Source organism: Botryllus schlosseri, chromosome 15, assembly GCF_051294905.1.
Source record: "Botryllus schlosseri isolate E-star chromosome 15, Bs_hap1, whole genome shotgun sequence".
Lineage (NCBI taxonomy): Eukaryota > Metazoa > Chordata > Ascidiacea > Stolidobranchia > Styelidae > Botryllus > Botryllus schlosseri.
Genome location: NC_137250.1, coordinates 23,051,805 through 23,071,800, shown reverse-complemented (window position 1 = coordinate 23,071,800; position 19,996 = coordinate 23,051,805). Strand labels below are relative to the sequence as shown.

The 19,996-nt window shown below is 39.2% G+C and overlaps 2 protein-coding genes and 1 long non-coding RNA gene across 3 annotated transcripts in view; 1 reads left to right on the top strand and 2 right to left on the bottom strand.

The window, feature by feature from the left end:
• Positions 1-19,996, bottom strand: part of LOC145456710 (WD repeat-containing protein 19-like) — a 392,619-nt gene that overhangs the window by 165,098 nt on the left and 207,525 nt on the right. The window lies entirely within an intron of this gene.
• Positions 1-19,996, bottom strand: part of LOC145456718 (uncharacterized) — a 46,271-nt gene that overhangs the window by 15,687 nt on the left and 10,588 nt on the right. The window contains exons 5-6 of the mRNA XM_080334822.1: positions 7,133-7,253; positions 6,634-6,775 (exon numbers count right to left, since the gene is read on the bottom strand). Of these exons, the coding sequence (XP_080190948.1) occupies positions 6,634-6,775; positions 7,133-7,253 (263 nt within the window). The remainder of the gene's footprint in view (positions 1-6,633; positions 6,776-7,132; positions 7,254-19,996) is intronic.
• Positions 7,253-12,068, top strand: LOC145456727 (uncharacterized). The gene is made up of 2 exons (XR_013920690.1): positions 7,253-8,717; positions 9,624-12,068. It is a non-coding gene; the product is annotated as an uncharacterized LOC145456727 (long non-coding RNA).

Below are 19,996 nucleotides of genomic sequence, written 5' to 3'. Positions count from 1 at the left end.
GGAGTTATTGCCGTCGAAAAATTTGGATTTGGAAAAAATAGTATTTACGGTGACCGATTCTTTGTTTATTTATTATAGTTGTGATCACCGTAAATACTATTTTATTCAAATCCAAATTTTTCGACGGCAATAACTACGCAACGCAAGCTACGACCTTCTGATATTTTACTATTTCTCCTACCAGTTTAATAGTTTATTCATAGTGTGCTATATGGTGTGGACACAAGTAAATCTCACAGCTCAGTGAAATTGGTTTTTGTCACACTTTCCATTTGGTTAAAGGCAATTTGACGGTAATTTTTGACCGGCTTGTCCTGCATTAGCCTAAATTTGATAAAACGGGTATCAATGGAAAGCTACCACGGTACTGATTGCGAAAATATAAATTTTATTCTGTTCGTGGCCCTGGAACTCGCCAAAATAAGCCTCAAATGTTGCATTGTAAGTGAGTTTGGTATTGTGACGCAACCATGCCGTCTGAGCAGCTCAGGAGCAAATGCGCACGAGAGTGAGAGGGCTCAATCGCTTGCGGGACAATGGCCAATACGCTTGCAGCTGGTGGTGCTCCTCGCCTGCTCCCAGACGTCATTGTTGCATCACAATACCAAACTCACATACAATGCAACACTCGGGGCTTATTTTGGGGTGATACGAACAGAATACCACGAACAGAATAAATTTATATTCTCGCAATCAGTACCGCGGTAGCTTTCGATTGAGACCCGTTTAATCAAATTTAGGCTAATGCAGGACAAGCCGGTCAAAAATTACCGTCAAATTGCCTTTGACCAAATGGAAAGTCTGACGTACACCAATTTCACTGAGCCGTGAGATTGTTTTGTGTCCACACCATATAGGACACCATGGTTTGTTGCGTGCGTGGTTCTACCAAGTCACGGCATTCCGAGTCACAAAATTCCTTCTCTGATTGTAACGTTTTAAGTGACGAGTAGGCTACGAGAAATTATACAGACGGTCGCGCCCAAGTCCAAATCACAATTTCCAGTCACGAATCATCAACAGGTCATGTTTTACCATATTAAAGAAGTAATGTCACGTATTATAGTTGATCTTCCACTGAGTGGTAAATATTAGTGAAGTTTGATGAGTAGTTCCAGGCTTCTGGAGTAGTTTTAGAGCGAATTTTAAGTTCTCAAAAATTAGTAGTAAAATATTGTGGAATACTTTGAAATCCAAAATGCCGTCGCGGGCCGCACAAAATGGTCTAGCGGGCCGCATGCGGCCCGCGGGCCGTGTGTTTGAGACCTCTGATATAACCAAAGTACTGAAAGTTGTTGTCATCGCAAAAACAATTCGTATGATGTTCACTGAATGCATACTAGAACTATTTGTGCAACACACACGATCAGAGAAATCGGGTATTTTTCCATTGTCATTCATCAACGTAAATCTCATAGCAATACTCAGCCACTAAAAGACCTTACTTGTTTGTGATTGAATAGCCGGCAATCTCGCTAAATCAAATCCTATGGAGATTTTACTCATCAGATTATGACATGAAGCAGCGTCGCTTAATCGGTGTAGATCGTTTTCTAAATGCAAATCATATCCATCCAACAGAAAACGATTTTCACTCGCTTGGTAATGAAACCGAGGTGTGGGTCTTCATTCAATATTTTGTTTGTGTCAAATACTTTACAATAAACAGACTGGAGTGGTTGGGCTGTACATCATCAAGCTGTCATCTGTAGATCACGATTACATCCGACTTGTAACTGCATTGTTTAAGTAACCGAGTTGTAAGCACAGTTTGATATTTTTGTCATTTAGTGAGTGCTGAACATACCAAACGATACACATCCACTTCTGAAATACTGCGTTGATCTTAAGTAGAGCCCGACCGATATTGGATTTCTGAGCCGATACCGATAACACCGATATCCAGTACCTCCACCGATAACGCCGATATATTCAGCCGATATTCAAAATATGTGGAATCTAGCTCAAGGCCCATATTTAACACCTCAGAGCATTTATTTCAACAACTTTAAAGCCATTGATATGCTTGAACATGAAATAAATGATTTAGGGGCTATAAAAATATATCAAAAAAGCACCAATCCAGCAGTTGCAGATTACAGTTCACGAAGCACAATTTCTCGGCCCTTTCTCCAAGGAGTGAACTTCTGTGGTCTTCCATAAATGATGTATATAGTACTAAACACAGTCTTCCACTTGGTACCATAGTTAGTGGCACAGCAAGAGTTGCAAATCTGTCTTCATTTCGGTTCCACCGCTCCCTTGCAGGGGATCTTTCCTTCAAGGTTTCACTAAATATTGATATTCTTCTGGCAGTGCACCTGGAGCCTTCAGCACACCATTAACAAATAGCTGAAAGAGGATGACCAAATCAACTCAAATTGTCCACATCTGCAACTGCTCCACCCATCCCCTTGCCCTTAGGCCTTGACCATGACCAGCATTTCAACAATCAATTGATCAATAATAGTTGGCCAATGTCAGCATGGAATCAAATATTTTCGTATCAATTATTGGCTTTACTCCACGTTTGCTTGATTTTCTTTCCCTCTATGCTCGCATATTTCCTATCATGGTGGCCCCGCAGGCCTCAGTCAGACGACTTCATACATTACTGGTATAAATAGCTCTGTTGGTCTTGATACCGAACCAATAGCACTATCTTCAGAGAAACATTTCGACGCGACGCTTTTCTCTATCATCACGAGGGTCAGTCCAGCATGATTGAACTTCTCATTTTTCTTACTGATTGAAATCTTCTGCAGACAACTATCCATCCAGCTGCTCTCTGTCTTCATGGTGATCGATTACTGCAGGGGGATTCCCACGAAGTCAGTGGGGCATAACGGTGGCTAGTTATCTAAAATATTTTTCAGATAGGCACGCCTACTGCCTGTATGCAGTATGCATTATATGCAGCTTGGCCATTTATTTTTATAACTTACCGTCCTCACGTCTTCTATCGACTTCTCTGACTCCCTGCCACCATGTTGTGACGTCACGAAAATGGCCGATATTTTTTTACCTTCAATGGCCGATACCGATATTTCTCTCCAAGCGTGATATCGACTCGATATTATCGGCAAGCCGATAATCGGTCGGGCTCTAATCTTAAGTCCCTTTGTCGTGATAATCGAAGTACATTTGTTTCGAATTCGTGACATCCGACTTCTCTATGACATGACGAATTTCTGAAAAGTTATGCTTAGAAGATTGGTTACATATCACGAAAAATAATATACCGCTCATATTGATACTGTTACTCCATTGATCGGTATTTTCAAACGAGTTGCTCCGCTTACTATATTCAAATGTAAACTCATCCGTCTTTCAACATCACAAAGATATCGATAAAAAGTATGCAATCAAACGCGACACATTTTACTTTTGCAGGCTGTGTACGAGTATCTCACACAACTTATTTGTTACCAAAGGTATATAAAAGATATTTACGTCACAAAAATATTCGACGTCGCTCGATATTCTTATATTACGATACTACAGAAAGGTCGGCAACACTTTCAAACTGTTTCGATATCTCAATAACTTTATTGTACGAATGGATGTTCGTGTATCTTAATATTCAAATAGTTCAACGCAGAACTAGTACTTACAGAAACATCAGAGTTGTTTACACAAAAGTTTGTATGTGTATAGTATGTGAATACCACGCGTAAGTCCAGCACAATTGCGGTATCTATCGAGTTTAGTTAACACAAATTTAGTACAACGAGCCACGTAAACTTTCGTGAAAGAAAAGCATAGTCACTAGACCCGAGGGTTCTGTCAATGTCATAGCAATAAATCAGCTACTCCAACAACAGAGTAGAGTACATATGTTTTCTAGTCACGGTCCTTACATCTTCCACACAAATCAATCTACTTTGCTAACGAAAAGTGCTGAGTCATCACATGATTATCCTCACAACAAAACAGCTGGAAGATATAATCATACAAAAATGTTCCTAACCCTTTGCGTAATAACAACGGTAATGAAAAGTATGTTGCTGTTATAATAACCTTCACCGCAACACCCGGCCTAATTAACGCGAATAATTTAATAATCAAGTCATGATCAACTATTACAAAATCTCATATGTCAAATCAATGTGAAGGATGTTTACAACATGATAACTTTCAATATAAGGCCAGCATTCGAACGTAAGAAATAAATTCTCAACTACATTGGTCAGACATTCAGATCTCGTATACTGAAAACATAATATATGTTAATCTCAAGTCGCGGGCGCCGTGTAGTAATTACTTTTGTCTTACAAAATAGACCGAGTAGTAATTACTTTGGTCTTGCGGAATATACCACGTAGTAGTTACTTTATCTTACAGAATAGTAACAACTTTTAAAGTTGAATAAAAAAAAAGACGTCTCGTCGGCCTATGAATACAACCGAGCTTGGTATGGATTTTAGGTTGTAGTGATTGTATGTACTCGTGTATACTTGGTTTTTGTTTCATACGGATACTGTTGAGTTAATTGGGTAAGTTACAAACGGATTTTCTTGACAAGGTTTTTCCTTGTTGACTCTTTGGAGTATGGTAAGATGTTAAAATGTCGAGACGTAATACTATTTCCGTTAACTCAATTGCAACAAAAATATCCAGATAACTTATTTAAGGTTTCGAGAAAGTAGATCGAAATATTCCGATTCCGATTTAACTCATCGCATCGCAACTCGATCGCGGTATGCACAAGTGGTTGTCAAGTTAGAAATGTTTACAACAACGGGTGCTATTTCATTGATTGACTCAATTGTGTGTAGTAACACATTAAAATATCGCGATGCTATAGTGATATTATTTACTGAAACTCTATTTGACAAACGGAAAACCCAGTCGTGAATAGAGTTGTAAGGTTTCATTACTTGTTTCAAATCAATATGCGTATCAGGGCTGTTCAAAAATAACCTTTTTTCCTGAATCTTGCTGAATACGTGATTAAATCGTTAGGTTGCCTTAAAAAACGACGCACACCAAATTTGAATTCATTCCAACCAATATTCGCGGATTTCGTACGGTTCGAAAATTTTGACATTTGTCAGCGATCGCGGGATTTGTAATCTATTTCACACCTATTTGAAGTGATAGTTTGCGAACGCGACTATTGTTGGTTTCAGAATCACCGTCTACGACGGCTTTGTGACAAAATAATTACCGAAAACATTACTTGCGTGTGTTCCTGGATTTAGCAAACTATTTCACACCTTTTTGAAGTATTAGTTTGCGAGAGCGGCTATTGTTGGTATTCGAATCACCTTCTACGCCGGCTCTGTGGTAAACTAATTACCAAATATTACATTGCAAGTGATCCCTGGATTTAGCAAGCTATTTCACGTATTTTTGCTGACAGTACGACACATCGCCGCGTCCATAAGAACCCATTACGAATCACCACCGAGAGGGGGGTCTGAAAGTACGAATCACCACCAGGTGTTGTCAATGCGAATCACCGCCACATGGGGGGGGGGGGGGGGGGGGGGGGGGCTAAAAGTACGACACATCGCCGCATTCATAAGAATCCATTACAAATCACCGTCGAGAGGGGGATCTGAAAGTACGAATCACCGCCACGAGTTTTCAATACGAATCACCGCCACATGGGGTTCTAAAAGTACGACACACCGCCGCGTCCATAAGAATCCATTACGAATCACCGCCGAGAGGGGGGATCTGAAAGTATGAATCACAACCACGAGTTTTCAATACGAATCACTGCCACATGGGGTTCTAAAAGTACGACACACCGTCGCGTCCATAAGAATCCGTTTCGAATCACCACCGAGAGGGGGGTCTGAAAGTACGAATCACCACCACGGGTTTTCAAACGAATCACCGCCGCACCCATAAGAAACAACGCTAGTTCGCTACCGATCTACTATACTACTATCGTGCATACAAATCGATTCCATCGAATTTGATATGAAGTTTATATAATTGCCAACAAGTTGATGTAGCGGATTCGACGTGCCCGACATCGTACGCCTTTAATTCTTGGATTACACGATGCATTGATTGATTGGACAGAACAAAAGACATTACAACGCCAGTAGGACAATGCGGTCTTCAAATCCACATTGTCTTACTCAGGGATATCAGATATCCCTGGTCTTTTACTAAACATCGGCGAGAAATGTACTCTGTTGGAAATAACATTCCAATTACAAATTAGAATGATAAACATTACCACTATGAAGTAAACAGTGTACAGTATTTTAGGACATTCAACTCGAAATTTTTCTTCGCGCTTCGCGCGATCTAGTGTTACTGTGTTTCTTGATATGGGGCCAATATTGCTCTTTTGCCAAGAAAGGTTCCTGACACTGGTGTATACGAAAATGAAACTGCCATCAACATTAAAAAGACGTTGCCTACTCGCAGTAGTGTTGCAGTTTGGTCTATCTTCTGGAATTGTGAATTATTGCTTCGTTTTAGGGATTATCTCACTCTGACGGGATATATGGCTTCGCCAAGAATGTTTTCACATCTTAATACTTTTACTCTACATTTAGAGCGCAGTGTCCTTTTAATCATGCAGTGGTATCATAAGAAATTGGCTTTTGGTCATGAAATGGATGTTCGCGATCAATGAATAAAGCGTCGTACATAACGAATTTTTACCTGACATTATTACTCATTCCGGTGAGCAGCTGAGCCTTTGCGAAGTATCTATCAAAGTCGATTTCAACATGTTGAGCCCGATCAAAATTCAGGACTCCAACACGAGTGGTGTCCATTCCGACGCTGATAGCCCCACATAAAGCTTAAAAGACGGGTGGATTGTTTGCAACCAGTAACAAAATATACTTATGGTTATTGTAAATTCTAATCCTTGCATTTGTAATCCACTAAATTCGATGGGAGTCATTACTCTGCTATTTTTATATGATTATTTCTGCACTTCCCAACTCCGTTGGCACGAGTGTTGGGAACTATAGTCACTACCTCCGAGTCCCGAGTCATATCGGGTCATTGCACATTTAGAATCAAGCCACATCAATCGATTTTGGACGTGTCACGAGTCAAATCAAGTCATGATTAAGGTAAAATGAAAAAATTGTGGACTATTATCGGACGAAGAAATCACATATTCATCACTAATTTCAACAAATGTACTCACAGCCCACCACTGCTTTGGCAAATCTGACGAATTTTTGGAAGTTCAGCGATCCAACGCTACTACTTTCGTCTATCATGAAAAGCACATCGCGGTTTTTGATGGTGAGAGGGTAAGGTGCTTGCTGAAAATATAAGAGGTATCGAAACTCACACATCGTTGCCTGTTACCGTCAATCCAATCAACGTCGCTGGTGCATTTGTCAGGGTTGGGCTTATGCAGTAACGAAGTACTTCTACTTTTCGAAGTACTTCAAGTAGCCTACATTTTCCCTTCTCGCACCACTTCCCCAGTCAACAAAAATGTGTACATTCAATGCCGAAATAGGCGAAGAAAGTGCCGGAGAAAAGTGAACGCAACCGTTTTGACACTACAGCGAGGCGGCACCTTTGATGTACAAAAACTGATCGCTCTCGAATTAAGAAGATCGACTGTTCTCCTTTCCATCGGTCGGCCAGAGGGTTGGCTGTCAGCGTTATTAACCAATCTAATTGCGCTTGATTATCACGCGGTTTCACCGTGACGTTTCGTCTGCCTAGCTTTACCAGGTTCGTGAGCACTTTAGCGTGGAGTGATTGTGATGTCATAAGTCATCGGATGTTGTTTACCGCTCCACGCTTAGTTTGAAATATATTCCGTCCATACCGCGAATTGCATTTCCGAGATTATAGCGTTGGAAGGCAATATGAATGAATCTCTTCGTTGAGATAAGTTGAGGATGAAATTTTTCGGGCTATTAATGAACTTTTTTACGTGCTTGCTTAGATGTGTATTGATAGTCAAATGGTGTTCCGAATAGCAGTTCAGTCATATTAACTGCTTGTTTGCGTTAGGCTTCTATAATAGAACTTGATATAAATGCTTATAGTTTTCCGTAGCCTGAAATGTCAGATTGACGGCAGTGAACAGCGTGATACTTGTCAAGTTATTTATTAGTGCTTTGAACGTAATGCGTACTACCGGTCCGTTGATATTTTAATGCAAAACCGCGAAAGAGTGTCGGTACCCCTCACCGGATCTTGGCGTGTTGTGGTTATGGCTTTGACATCATTTGTTAGTGCATTCATTAATGTGTGTACATTTTACATTAACGAAACATGGGATATGCTCAACCCATCTATTTTCTCTGTCTGTAATATCTGTCACTGAATTTACAATCATGGATGTTCGTTACAACGGTTGGCATTTCAACTGTTAAGCCCAATACTATATATTGTAATAATTTCTGATTAAAATATGTGATACTCTTTTCAGTTAATCTACGAGTTATTTTACGATGAACACTCAAGCGACGAAGTGATTGCGATACGCCCAAATATCAGTATAAGTGTGATGGTGAATTGACAAGAATGCGGCGTTGGCGAAGGCAGGAGCAGCTCATAACATATCGTCTAAGCATCTGTTCAACCTGCATCGACAATGGCCATGATCAGCCGATTATCACTGTTAAGGATATCTGGTTGACAGTAGCCTACATCACACGAATATGAGGCCAGTGGAATTACCCAGATACCAGAGACCACGCCAAGCCTAAACGTGGGAGAAATCATTCAAAATTGGCCTCCGAATGAAGTTAGCGTGTCACACAGTGAGTAGGCTGCTGATGGTAGCTCCGCGTTGCTTGATCCGATTCTTCCCGCCAAGCAGACTTGGACAACTAGATAATTCTAGTTGTCTAATTGCACTAAATTAGAGCGAAGTGCCAGTAATCTAATTCTAATCTAATTTGTGAAATGCTTCCATGCTCTAATTCTAATTTTAATCTAATTTGTGAAATGTTCTTATGCCCTAATTCTAATTCTAATCTAATTTGTGAAATGTCCGTATTCTCTAATTCTAGTTCTAATCTAATTATTGTTTTCCTGAAAATGCCTCTTTGTCCGAGGCTGCGAACGACATTCCAGTTTCTACAACTTTACGTTAGTACATCGCCATTCTGACTAACATGGGCGATGCCCACGGTTACCATAAAAGAAGTAATATTTTATTAAAGTATAGTAAAAATCGAGCCAAGCTTGGTATACAGAAGTTAACCATTCTCATGGTTATGGGAATGCACTGTTGTTTTTGTTTATTAAACAAAAATATGTGGCGCTTATCGCCTGACGGCCTTTTTCACCACGCACTGTGATTTGATGTGAACTGCATTTTGCTGTATTCATTTCCCATATAAAATTTCATTGAATTTCCAAGTTTTTGCGAACTAAGTAGCTCTAATTCTAATTCTAATCTAATCTGGAAAAAGCTTAGTAGCTCTAATTCTAATTCTAATCTAATTTGAAAAAAGCTGTGTAGCTCTAATTCTAATTCTAATCTAATTTGGAAAAACTTTGTAGCTCTAATTCTAATTCTAATCTAGTTTGAAAAAAACTGTAGAGCTCTAATTCTAATTCTAATCTAATTCAGAAAAGCTGAAAATTTTCTAGTTGTCCAAGTCTGCCGCCAAGGCACATACTTATTTGATAAACCAGGTTTTTTCTGTATTTCAATTCAGGAGCAGGAATAGTTGTATCAAACTTGTACCGGAAATGAAGATCTCTGTACCTCGACTGAAATCAATATGTCGTTTTATGCATTTTATATGGCTGTCTGTATTTGACCGGTGCTTTGTATGTATATCTGCTCGTGGTGGAACTAAAACTATAATGAAAACGCATTGTCAAATTGTGATGTCAGTATGTATGCCAGAAAGCAACAATGATTCAGATAGCGATAGGGCTAATAGCGGTTGTAAGCTGCAGTAGCGAGAGGGTTAATGGACGGCAACAACGGGTTAATAATTCTGCTGCAGAAGTGCGAAAATTGGTTCTTTTGAAGCGTCATTTTGACATCGATTGCGTATTATACGCCGGCGATCGCTTCCCAGTTTGTTGACTGGGTCCTCAACTGGTTATGATTATAGACCAGTGGTTCTCAACCCTTTCACCTCGCGGACCGGTAAAATTTCAAAAAATATTTGGCGGACCGGTGAACTTTCAAAAATTGAAATCAACTCAGAACGTGAAGTATGCCACTGTTGTTTGTAAATTGAAATTTTGACAGTGTTGATCGTAATTAATTATGTTCATGATGGCATCCATGCATGTGATTTTACAGTCGTGAATCTTATGAGTCGAGGTAAAATTGCCTTGCCCAGATTATTATATTCTTTATTCACAGTAAGAAACTGGTCAATACACACATAATCCGGGGAGCAACCTGCACCCAAAGGAAAATGGCGAGATTGGAGTAAATTTTTTAAAATTTCAGTAATGCAGTCAAATTGTTATTCCTATGCAATACATGGAGAAGTCAGATTACAGAATTGCAGTAGATGAAGAATTGGCAAGGGTTACAGAGCAGAGGTAGAGATGATTGTAAATGAAGAATCGAAATTACAGAAATGATGCTGTGATTCACTAGTATAATTTTAGTCCAGTGGTGCATTCAACGCCTTCCGAAGAATATACACAGTGCCCGATAACGTGATCTTTTGGATCACGTCGAATCGAACGTTACCCAGAATCTGTCGGATATGTCTCATGAGTTTTTTGCTTACGACCCCTGTAGCGCCAATGACTATCGGTACAATGTTTATTTTGCATCGCCACATTTTCTCACATTCCATTTTGAGCTCTGCGTATTTGGACTGCTTTTCTGATTCTTTTTGTTGTATATTGTGATCAGCTGGGACAGCCAGTTCAATGAACAAGCATTCTCTTTTCTTTTTTAGTTTGATGATCATATCCGGGCGGTTTATTATTATTATTATATTCTTTATTCACAGTAAGAAACTGGTCAATACACACATAATCCGGGGAGCAACCTGCACCCAAAGGAAAATGGCAAGATTGGAGTAAATTTTTTAAAATGTCAGTAATGCAGTCAAATTGTTTATTCCTATGCAATACATGGAGAAGTCAGATTACAGAATTGCAGTAGATGAAGAATTGGCAAGGGTTACAGAGCAGAGGTAGAGATGATTGAAAATGAAGAATCGAAATTACAGAAATGATGCTGTGATTCACTAGTATAATTTTAGTCCAGTGGTGCATTCAACGCCTTCCGAAGAATATGCACAGTGCCCAATAACGTGATCTTTTGGATCATGTCGAATCGAACGTTACCCGGAATCTGTCGGATATGTCTCATGAGTTTTTTGCTTACGACCCCTGTAGCGCCAATGACTATCGGTACAATGTTTATTTTGCATCGCCCCATTTTCTCACATTCCATTTTGAGGTCTGCGTATTTGGACTGATTTTCTGATTCTTTTTGTTGTATATTGTGATCAGCTGGGACAGCCAGTTCAATGAACAAGCATTCTCTTTTCATTTTTAGTTTGATGATCATATCCGGGCGGTTGCTTCTGATTTCGCGGTCAGTTATAACTGGTACATCCCACAGAATTTTTACCTGGTCGTTTTCTGTCACTGGTGCTGGGCTGTAATCGTACCAATTTTTTGTCGAAGGGGTGATGTTAAAATGTTTGCATAATTCAAGATGAATGTAGTGACTAATCCTATTGTGTCTCCATGTGTATTCGGTAGCTGCAAGTGCACCACAGCCGGACATGAGATGTGCCACAGTTTCATTTTGGTTGTGGCACATTCTGCATTTGCCGTCCGTGTTTTGCTTCAGAATTCTTTTGCGATAGTATTTTGTAGGAAGCGATTGGTCTTGTTATTATTACGACAACAGTGGTGCTTATAGCCTGATTAAGGCTTTGTGCCCACGACATGATAATTCAACGGTTCAATGCATTTCTTCTGGTCTTTTTACTTTTGTTTCTTGCACTCTCTCAGGCACGCTTCATCGGTTCTGTTGTTGCCGAATTATAGCTCGGCTCACTGTAGTTGGGCTTTTTAAGTCACTGCATAGCAGTGAGGTCGGCGATGAGGAGCCCATGCCTTGCCCAGATGAAAGTGCTGGAGCCGAGAGTCGTTTACAGTCTTGTGCACCGAAGACCATTGACTCGAATAGTATTCTCCTCTTCGACAATATCGAGAAAACAAGCGTCTCGGAGTCTAATCCAGCACCTTATCGTGCTACCTTGCTCATTGCCCACTACCACCAGACGCAGGCTACTCTGGCTACTATGAATACAATTCGCCGCACGAAAACACCCGACAACAGCTAAACCTGGCCAGTGGCCATCATCCACAAAATCAGGGCCGATCGTCAGCTTACCCGCCCAAAACGTCGGTATTGGCTCCCACGGGGTGATGAACCATAGTTCTGGGGGCTTCGCCTCCAAGCCCCACTGTTGGTTGTGTGTTTTCACCAGACTTGTGAACACAGTCATTCTACTCAGTGTATGCATGAAGTTTATGTAACGTGGTCGCGCCAAGCGCGAAAATTTTCTTTAATTCATGACTGCATCGGTCAATAATATAGGTTATTGCATATATATTGCTGTAAATTTTTTATGCTCTCAGAATAATTAGATTTTTCGGTAGAGTAGATATTGAAATCACCCAAGCGTACTAAACTAAAGCATTCACACGATTGCAAATTGGTATTATTTCACTGAAAAATAATAATTTTCTGTGATCTGGCATTTGTCGTATGGGGTACAGATTGCCAGAACAGCAAGATTCAGCGCGCCATTTTGGAGCCTATGGACAAAATATATAATATATATCGATGTTCGGTACGGCATTCCTTTTCGGCCAAGTTGATGTCGCTGGCGAGTTCTTAGCACACTTTTTGGAGTCCATTATTAGCCTAAACTTCATTATGTATTGGTGTGATATTGGCTGACGCCGAAATACCTATTTCTGAAAATCAATACTATTTCTTGGGGGAAGGACACCCAATAATCAAAGACATATAGTGACACTAATTCGCGGCTCGCGCGAACAAATTTTTGAAAAAAGTTGGATCAAGTTTCAGAAAATGCTGTTGTACAGTCACGAAATAATTTTAGGCCCCCGTTCAAGTTACAACCCGTTCAAATTGGGAGGTTTGGGGTGCGACAGGTACGGTCCTTCGCAAACTAAATGAATCAAAAACAAATGATCGCGCAAACTGTGCAGTTTAGCGAGTCAGCTCATACACTTGTCGCTCGTATGTCGTCAAATGACACTCCAAGTCTAATCGAACATGTTTCCAGACCTAATGTTACTTCACGAAGTCCTGAATTTGTTTAACATTTGATGTTTAATTTATTTTATCAATGGACCAGCCTTCAAAATATTGCATCTCGAAATTAAGGTACACAATTATAATATGCCTCGCGAACCGGCACCGGTCTGCGGACCGGCGGTTGAGAACCGCCACTGACTACTTTTACTTCTGCTTGGCAGTTTTCAGATTTTTAGGCAACACTAAAACTAGAATATTTACTTTTTTACTTACAAAGAGGTTCTTGGAGGTACAGAACTTCAATATACAATTGAATAGTATATTCATATCGAAATGAACCCGAATATTTTTGGCTGACACTCGTCAGAAGTAATTGTCAGCAATTATAGTAGAGAATTGGAAAGAAAATTGTATATCAGCAATCGTATCACAAAATATGACGTCACCAGCATGAAATTTCGAATGAGAGAGCGTTCAATGTACTATTTTTAGGTGGTACACGACCTCCTTTTGTTGACAGAGTTTTGGTTGGTGTATTTTGATAAAAAGTCGACTCCAAATGGAAGTGTGAACGGCCCCTACCGACAACGCGAAATCTGTCGTCTCGATTCTTATTCGCACAAATCGGATTATGTAATAGATGTTTGCCCATGGTAGAATTAATGGCCTTTGATCGCTCAGCATCAAGCTTGGGCGGATAAGTTAAGGGTGAGCTTTTCACCGAGCGTGATGCACGTGTTCTGATAAATCTGGGGACATGCTGGTTTATGCGTTCCTGCAAACGCTCTGACGTTCTTTCCACGTAGCCACAATCACAGTGGAACTTATATTCGTACACTGCATTACTTTGTTCAGGTGCAGGGAGCACGTCTTTGCGTGTTGAAGGGAGCAGTTGTGTAGTCGTAAAAATCACATTGGTTTTGACTGCGTCGTAACACTTACTGACCGCAGAAATCAACTGTTTTTCAAATCGGGTGGAAATGGGACCAATCTAAGGTAGATGGATATAAACATCTTTGGTTGTCCGTTCGGTGGGCTTTGTTGACTTCCTCTTTATGCCGCGGTTGATGACGTGTTCAGGGTAACCGTTATCAAGTAAGATTTTGCGGATGTTGTCAAGCTCTAAACTCAGTTTGCTACTCGAACATATCATCAACGATCTATGCACGAGGGTGCCTATGAGGTTGATTTCTCTGCGTCGAGGACTAAATGAATTCCGACGAAGGTATTGGCCTGTGAATTTCGGTTTCTTGAAGACAGACGTTCAAAAGTTGTTGGTATTGTGATTTTCGACTAAAACGTCCAAACATGATAGTGAGTTATTGTGTTCTTTTTCAATTGTGAATTGCAAGGCCGGGTGAAATTTAAGCGAATGAGAAATTGATCACACTCCGACTCATTCCTGAATATGACAAGAGTGCCATCTACATATCGGCGGTGCAACAGTGGTTTGACGGACTCACGCTGGGAGAGAAGCTCGCCCTCATAATATCCTACTTATTTCTTCTTCTCCTCCAGTACCGACGGTGACTACTTTGACCTCATCTATAGTGTGAATCTTTATCAGCCATGATAGAGATTTACAAAGTATTTATCAGTTACAAGGGTTGTGTGACGCCATCACGAATTTGTTCCGGATTTCGAGTCTTTTAAACTTGGTCTTTGTCTCCAATATGATGAAGACTGGATTTCTGCGACGATATCGACGTCGTCTTTATTGGTTTATATGACAATGAATCTGCAGAAACACCACTTAGATCAAAACTTCCAGAAGTCAGACTCGAATGGCATGGACCAGACGTGGGGTAATCGGGATTAGTAATCGTAATAGATTACGACGATTACAGCATTTTCAAGTAATCGCAAGTAATCGATTACATATTACATATGAAAAGAATCCAAAGTATTCGTAATCGCAATCGACTTTTTCAGATATCTAGTCGATTTCCCTGTGCAAACAACGATTGTAATATGTACTTTTTATTTGTACTGAAGAGTGGACACTCTTGATCAATGAAGAGTGCTACATTATTCCAGGTTATGGCAGAAACGTCGGCTTTTCAAATGCCACTGCCAAGTATTGGCTAGCTCGTGATTGTAAAACGAATTATCCACAGCCACACGTAGTAAAAGATACTCGATGTACTGTACAGTAGACGTAGTTGTGTAGTTGTAACTTGTAAGAACACCCGCCATGCCTTATATCAGGTTGTCAATACACGCAGCAGGATAATAAAATCACAACTTTGCCTTTTTTCAAATAGTAACGTATGTATTGATGTTTGGTTATGCTTAGTTAAATGCAATTTGACCGTTGCTGCTTGACGAGCAGTAGGCTTACGTGCACCGGAGAAAGTTTTAAAATTTTGTGGTTGTCAAATTGAACATGACGATATCCACATCGAAGCATTAAAAATCAACGGCTGCTGGAGTTGGTACAGATCATAACCAAGTCATTATTTGCCGTTACTCGCAACTGCAGCTCGCAATATCTGTATTGTAGGCCGAACTATATGTTCACTTTATCTTATCATATGACCCTACTTGAAACGGGCAACAATCGTAATTTCGCAATTCTTTACTCAACATTTGGATCTGCCACCAGCCATCTGCTTATACACCGTGCTAGCGAAGGTTGAAGCTAGAATCAGGACCGAAACCGCACTGCGTACCGGAAACGTTCGTGTCGGGCCCAGAGGTGGTCAAAGTAGTCAAGTAAGCTACTCAAGTAGAAGTAGAAGTGGCGACGAAAAAATCTACCCAAGTACGAGTAGAAGTACTTTTTCCATGAGCAACCTAACTCTACTTGAAGTATAAGTAGAATTAACTGACTTCAAATCTACTCAAGTAAGTAAGTAGCTGGAAAAACCATCGTATTTCGTTCGCATGGATTGTCAAAAGGTGCAAATTGAGCTATGCGAAAGGTGCAGAGCTTGATTTATATTGATGCAGACCAGGATATATCCAATTTTCGACAGCATACGCATTCGTCCGCATCATGGGATGAAAATGCTAGTATTGGTATGTATATGCGATACTAATCCTCTGTATCTCGAACAGCACGTTTTAGAAAATATCATGGAATCACCCCCCCCCCACATTATAAGGCCCGCAGTTTAGTCAAGGATGAGCAATACGGAGAAGTTGTATAGGATACGGTGTAAACACCTTGCGCGATTAGTAAGCGTTAATAAAAATATGGTAGATCGTAAAAATGCCATATTTTGTAGCTTTATTTCCGGAAATTAAAGGCATTACTACACATGCTTTTATGTGTGGCGATGTAGCGCAGTGGTATTCCGCAGCTGCAACACCAATGGAAGCGGGTTCGAGTCCGACCGAGTCACCTCATCCGCGTAAGCGGTGTCTTACAAAAAGCCTAGAGACCTGCTATGAGTCGGCAGTTACGGAAAATAATGAAAAATATCGGCCTGGTGCAAATGACCATAGTAGTCGATAAGCACCATGAATACCACAAAAACGAACAAACACTTGCTTTTATACTTCAACATGTATGTTATCCAGACAAAAGAACTGATATTAATTATAACTAAAAGTATATGATACTGGGAATTGAAAGTGAAATACAAATACTACTTGTAAAAGCGAAAAATGTATTTCATATGTCCAGAAAGTTTCAAAGGTGGAATGCTAGTAGTAGGGCTAAGGAACTTTGGCGCGCACCAATCCCCGCCCCTGAGGCTGTTTATGTTCGTCGCTCCCCACTAGATTATCGCGATGCGTATTTAGCACTATATGTAGCAGATATTCTGGTGTTTTGTGAATTTCAATACTGATTTTCCATGTGTATTTAGCAATATGTATTGAATAACTTGCTTCCGAGAAATAAATAACATTCATTATACGATATGTGATTGAATTCCGAGACTTGATAATAACTTGCTTTCGAAAAATAAATATAATTCAGATTATACATAAGTTTCGAAAACTATGATGTCTATGCAAGGCTATATTCGCCAGATAATAACATTATGTGTATTTAGGACTTAGTATTTTCGCGGATAACATGAGCTCTCAGATAATACTCATCAACGTTGAACTATAGGCGCGATTTTATGATGATTACGTTAGATGATTAAATTCCGAAACTTGATAATAATTTGATTTCTGGATATAAATAACATTCAGATTATACATAAATTTCGAAAACTATGATGTCAATGCAAGACTATATTCGCCAGATATTCTATTATTATGTGTATTTAGGACGTTGTATCTTCGCGGATAATATGAGCTCTCAGATAACGCTCATCAACGTTGAAGAAGGTGCGGTTTTTATGATGATATATCATAGTAATTGGGCCAACATCATCACTAATTAATTAATATAAAATGCGATTTTGAGTGCAAACCGATCGCGGTTTCGATTTCCGAGGTCTCCACATTTTACGACTAATTATGAGTTTTACGTGAATTAATATTTTTAGATTCAAATATAGCGTATTGAGTACTTTTTCAGCGCATTAGAGACGTTTACACTATGGATTTCGTAAGCTTTACTTGAGTTTTTTAAATTAAGGTAGAAGTAGCCATTTTCGAGTAAGTAAAACGTTAGTATTTTAGGTCCATTTCTGGTTAATACTATAATTATCATAGTGATGAAGCAGTCCATTACCATAAACACTTGAAAGTATTTGTTGAATGTAGCTAAAAACCTCTGAAGAAGTACAAGTAGCACAGTTTGTGGTGTTTGTATGTGTTGTGTTCCTCTCAAACTATTTCTTAATCATATACCGAAGAAGGCTAAACCGATGCAGTACAGGTTACAACCACGTTTATTCACGACCAAACCTTAACAGAACTACGACACACGAAATACTAACGACGGTAGGAACACAGGAAAACAATCAACGAGCACGAGTCATCATTGACAAACGCAAAGTAATTCCACGACAGTATGACATCAAAATTTACGTACTTTGCGCTTACCTTATGTTAATCGTTCTCCTCGTCTATCTACTTTACAAGATTGAAGTGTAGAAATTTAGTAGAAATGTAAACACGATTGAATATGACTATAACTCACATAAGCATTACACTATGATTATTTATTTCAATTAGCAAACATAACAGATGGTCACCTAATGAGTGCAAGCGCGAGTTCGCAAGTGGCAAATAAGTTAGATCGCTCGAAATAATAGTCCCGAGTTGCGTAAAGCTAATGTTCTTCCCGTAGTTGAGATCAACGTTTGCAATTTCACCTATGGGAATGAGGTAATAGGAAATACCAATTCGAGAGGTTCTCTACTAGATTAGTGCCTAACTTTCTCCATCGCCAATACCTGATACTGTCGGATAAGTCTATGAAACTGACACCTCTTATGAAGAGCAATGAAAAAAGTACATTCCAACATTTTATTATCACTAAATTTCTACTATAGTACAACAAGTAAAAAAGTAAGTATTAAAGGTATAGTTTGCCTGATAACTGAAAATAATAAAAAATTAAATTAAAAAATTGAAAAGCACGAAAAATTACATTTTATCCCGGAACGCAACAAGAAAAATCGTATGACTTTTGTAAAGTAGATAGAAAACTACTCTATTCCGATGCACTAAAGACTTTTACACTCCGGATTTTGTATAGTATATACTAATTTTCCATTGCGGAGTATTCAGTAAACTTTAATCCAGTGATCCTCCATCTATTTTCAATCACGGTCCTCTTATTAGTCTAGGCTTCGAACCCCACATCCAGTACGTTTTATGGGGATTAATATTTTTAGACTCAAATACTTTTCCAATGTACTAAAGTTTTACAGTACGGATTTTGTAGAGTAGATAGAAACTACCTTTTGAGTCGATAGCGAAGTACTTGTACATTTTGGAGTATTCAAGTATTGGTTTTGCCTTGGTAGCAATACTCATTCAAGTGATTATATATTTACAACGCATCTACTTCTATTTCAGAGTTTTCGGTTTGCAGACAAACTATACCTTCAATACTTACTGATTTACTCGTTCGGAAATCATCACTTCTTGCACTTTACTAAAAATTGACTGATACTAAAATGTTGAAATGTACTTTTTTCAATGTCCTCGATGAGCAGCGCCAGTTTCAACTATATCCTATCATGCATTTTCGCGCTGCAGAATGACTTATCCCAACGAAAAATAGCAAAAATACATCGAGAATCTGCAAACTCTCACTGCGAAATATTTGAGTTTTACGAATTATCCTTCAAAGTGAGCTTACATATTGGATATTATCAAAACCCTTTCGAAATCGAAATAATTGTACATTTGGAGTACTCAAGTATAGGTTTCGCCTGCTTGCGCTATACTAAATCCAGTGATTATCTATTTAGACTTCATCTACTTCTATTTCAGAGTTTTCAGTTATCAGACAAATAATACCTTCAATACTCACTTTTTTACTCTCTCGGAAATCAGCACTTCACGTACTTTAGAAGAAATTTACTGGTAATAGAATGTTGAAATGTACTTTTCCATTGGCCTTGATGATCGGGCCCAGTTTCATCTATATTCTACAATGCATTTTCGCACTTCAGATTGTATCGCAATGAAAAATAGCACAAATACGTCGAGAATTTGCGAACTCTCACTATACGATAATTGAGTTTTACAAATTACCCTTCAAAGTGAACCTACATGTTGGGTATTATCCAAAACCTCGTAGAATTTCGCTACGAGCGATAAATCCTTTGAATTAAGATGGAAGTACCTATTTCCGACCAAGTAAAACGTTAGTATTCTAGGTCTATTTCTGCTTAATTCTGAAACTATAATAATGGATTTGAAGCAGTACAATATCATAAA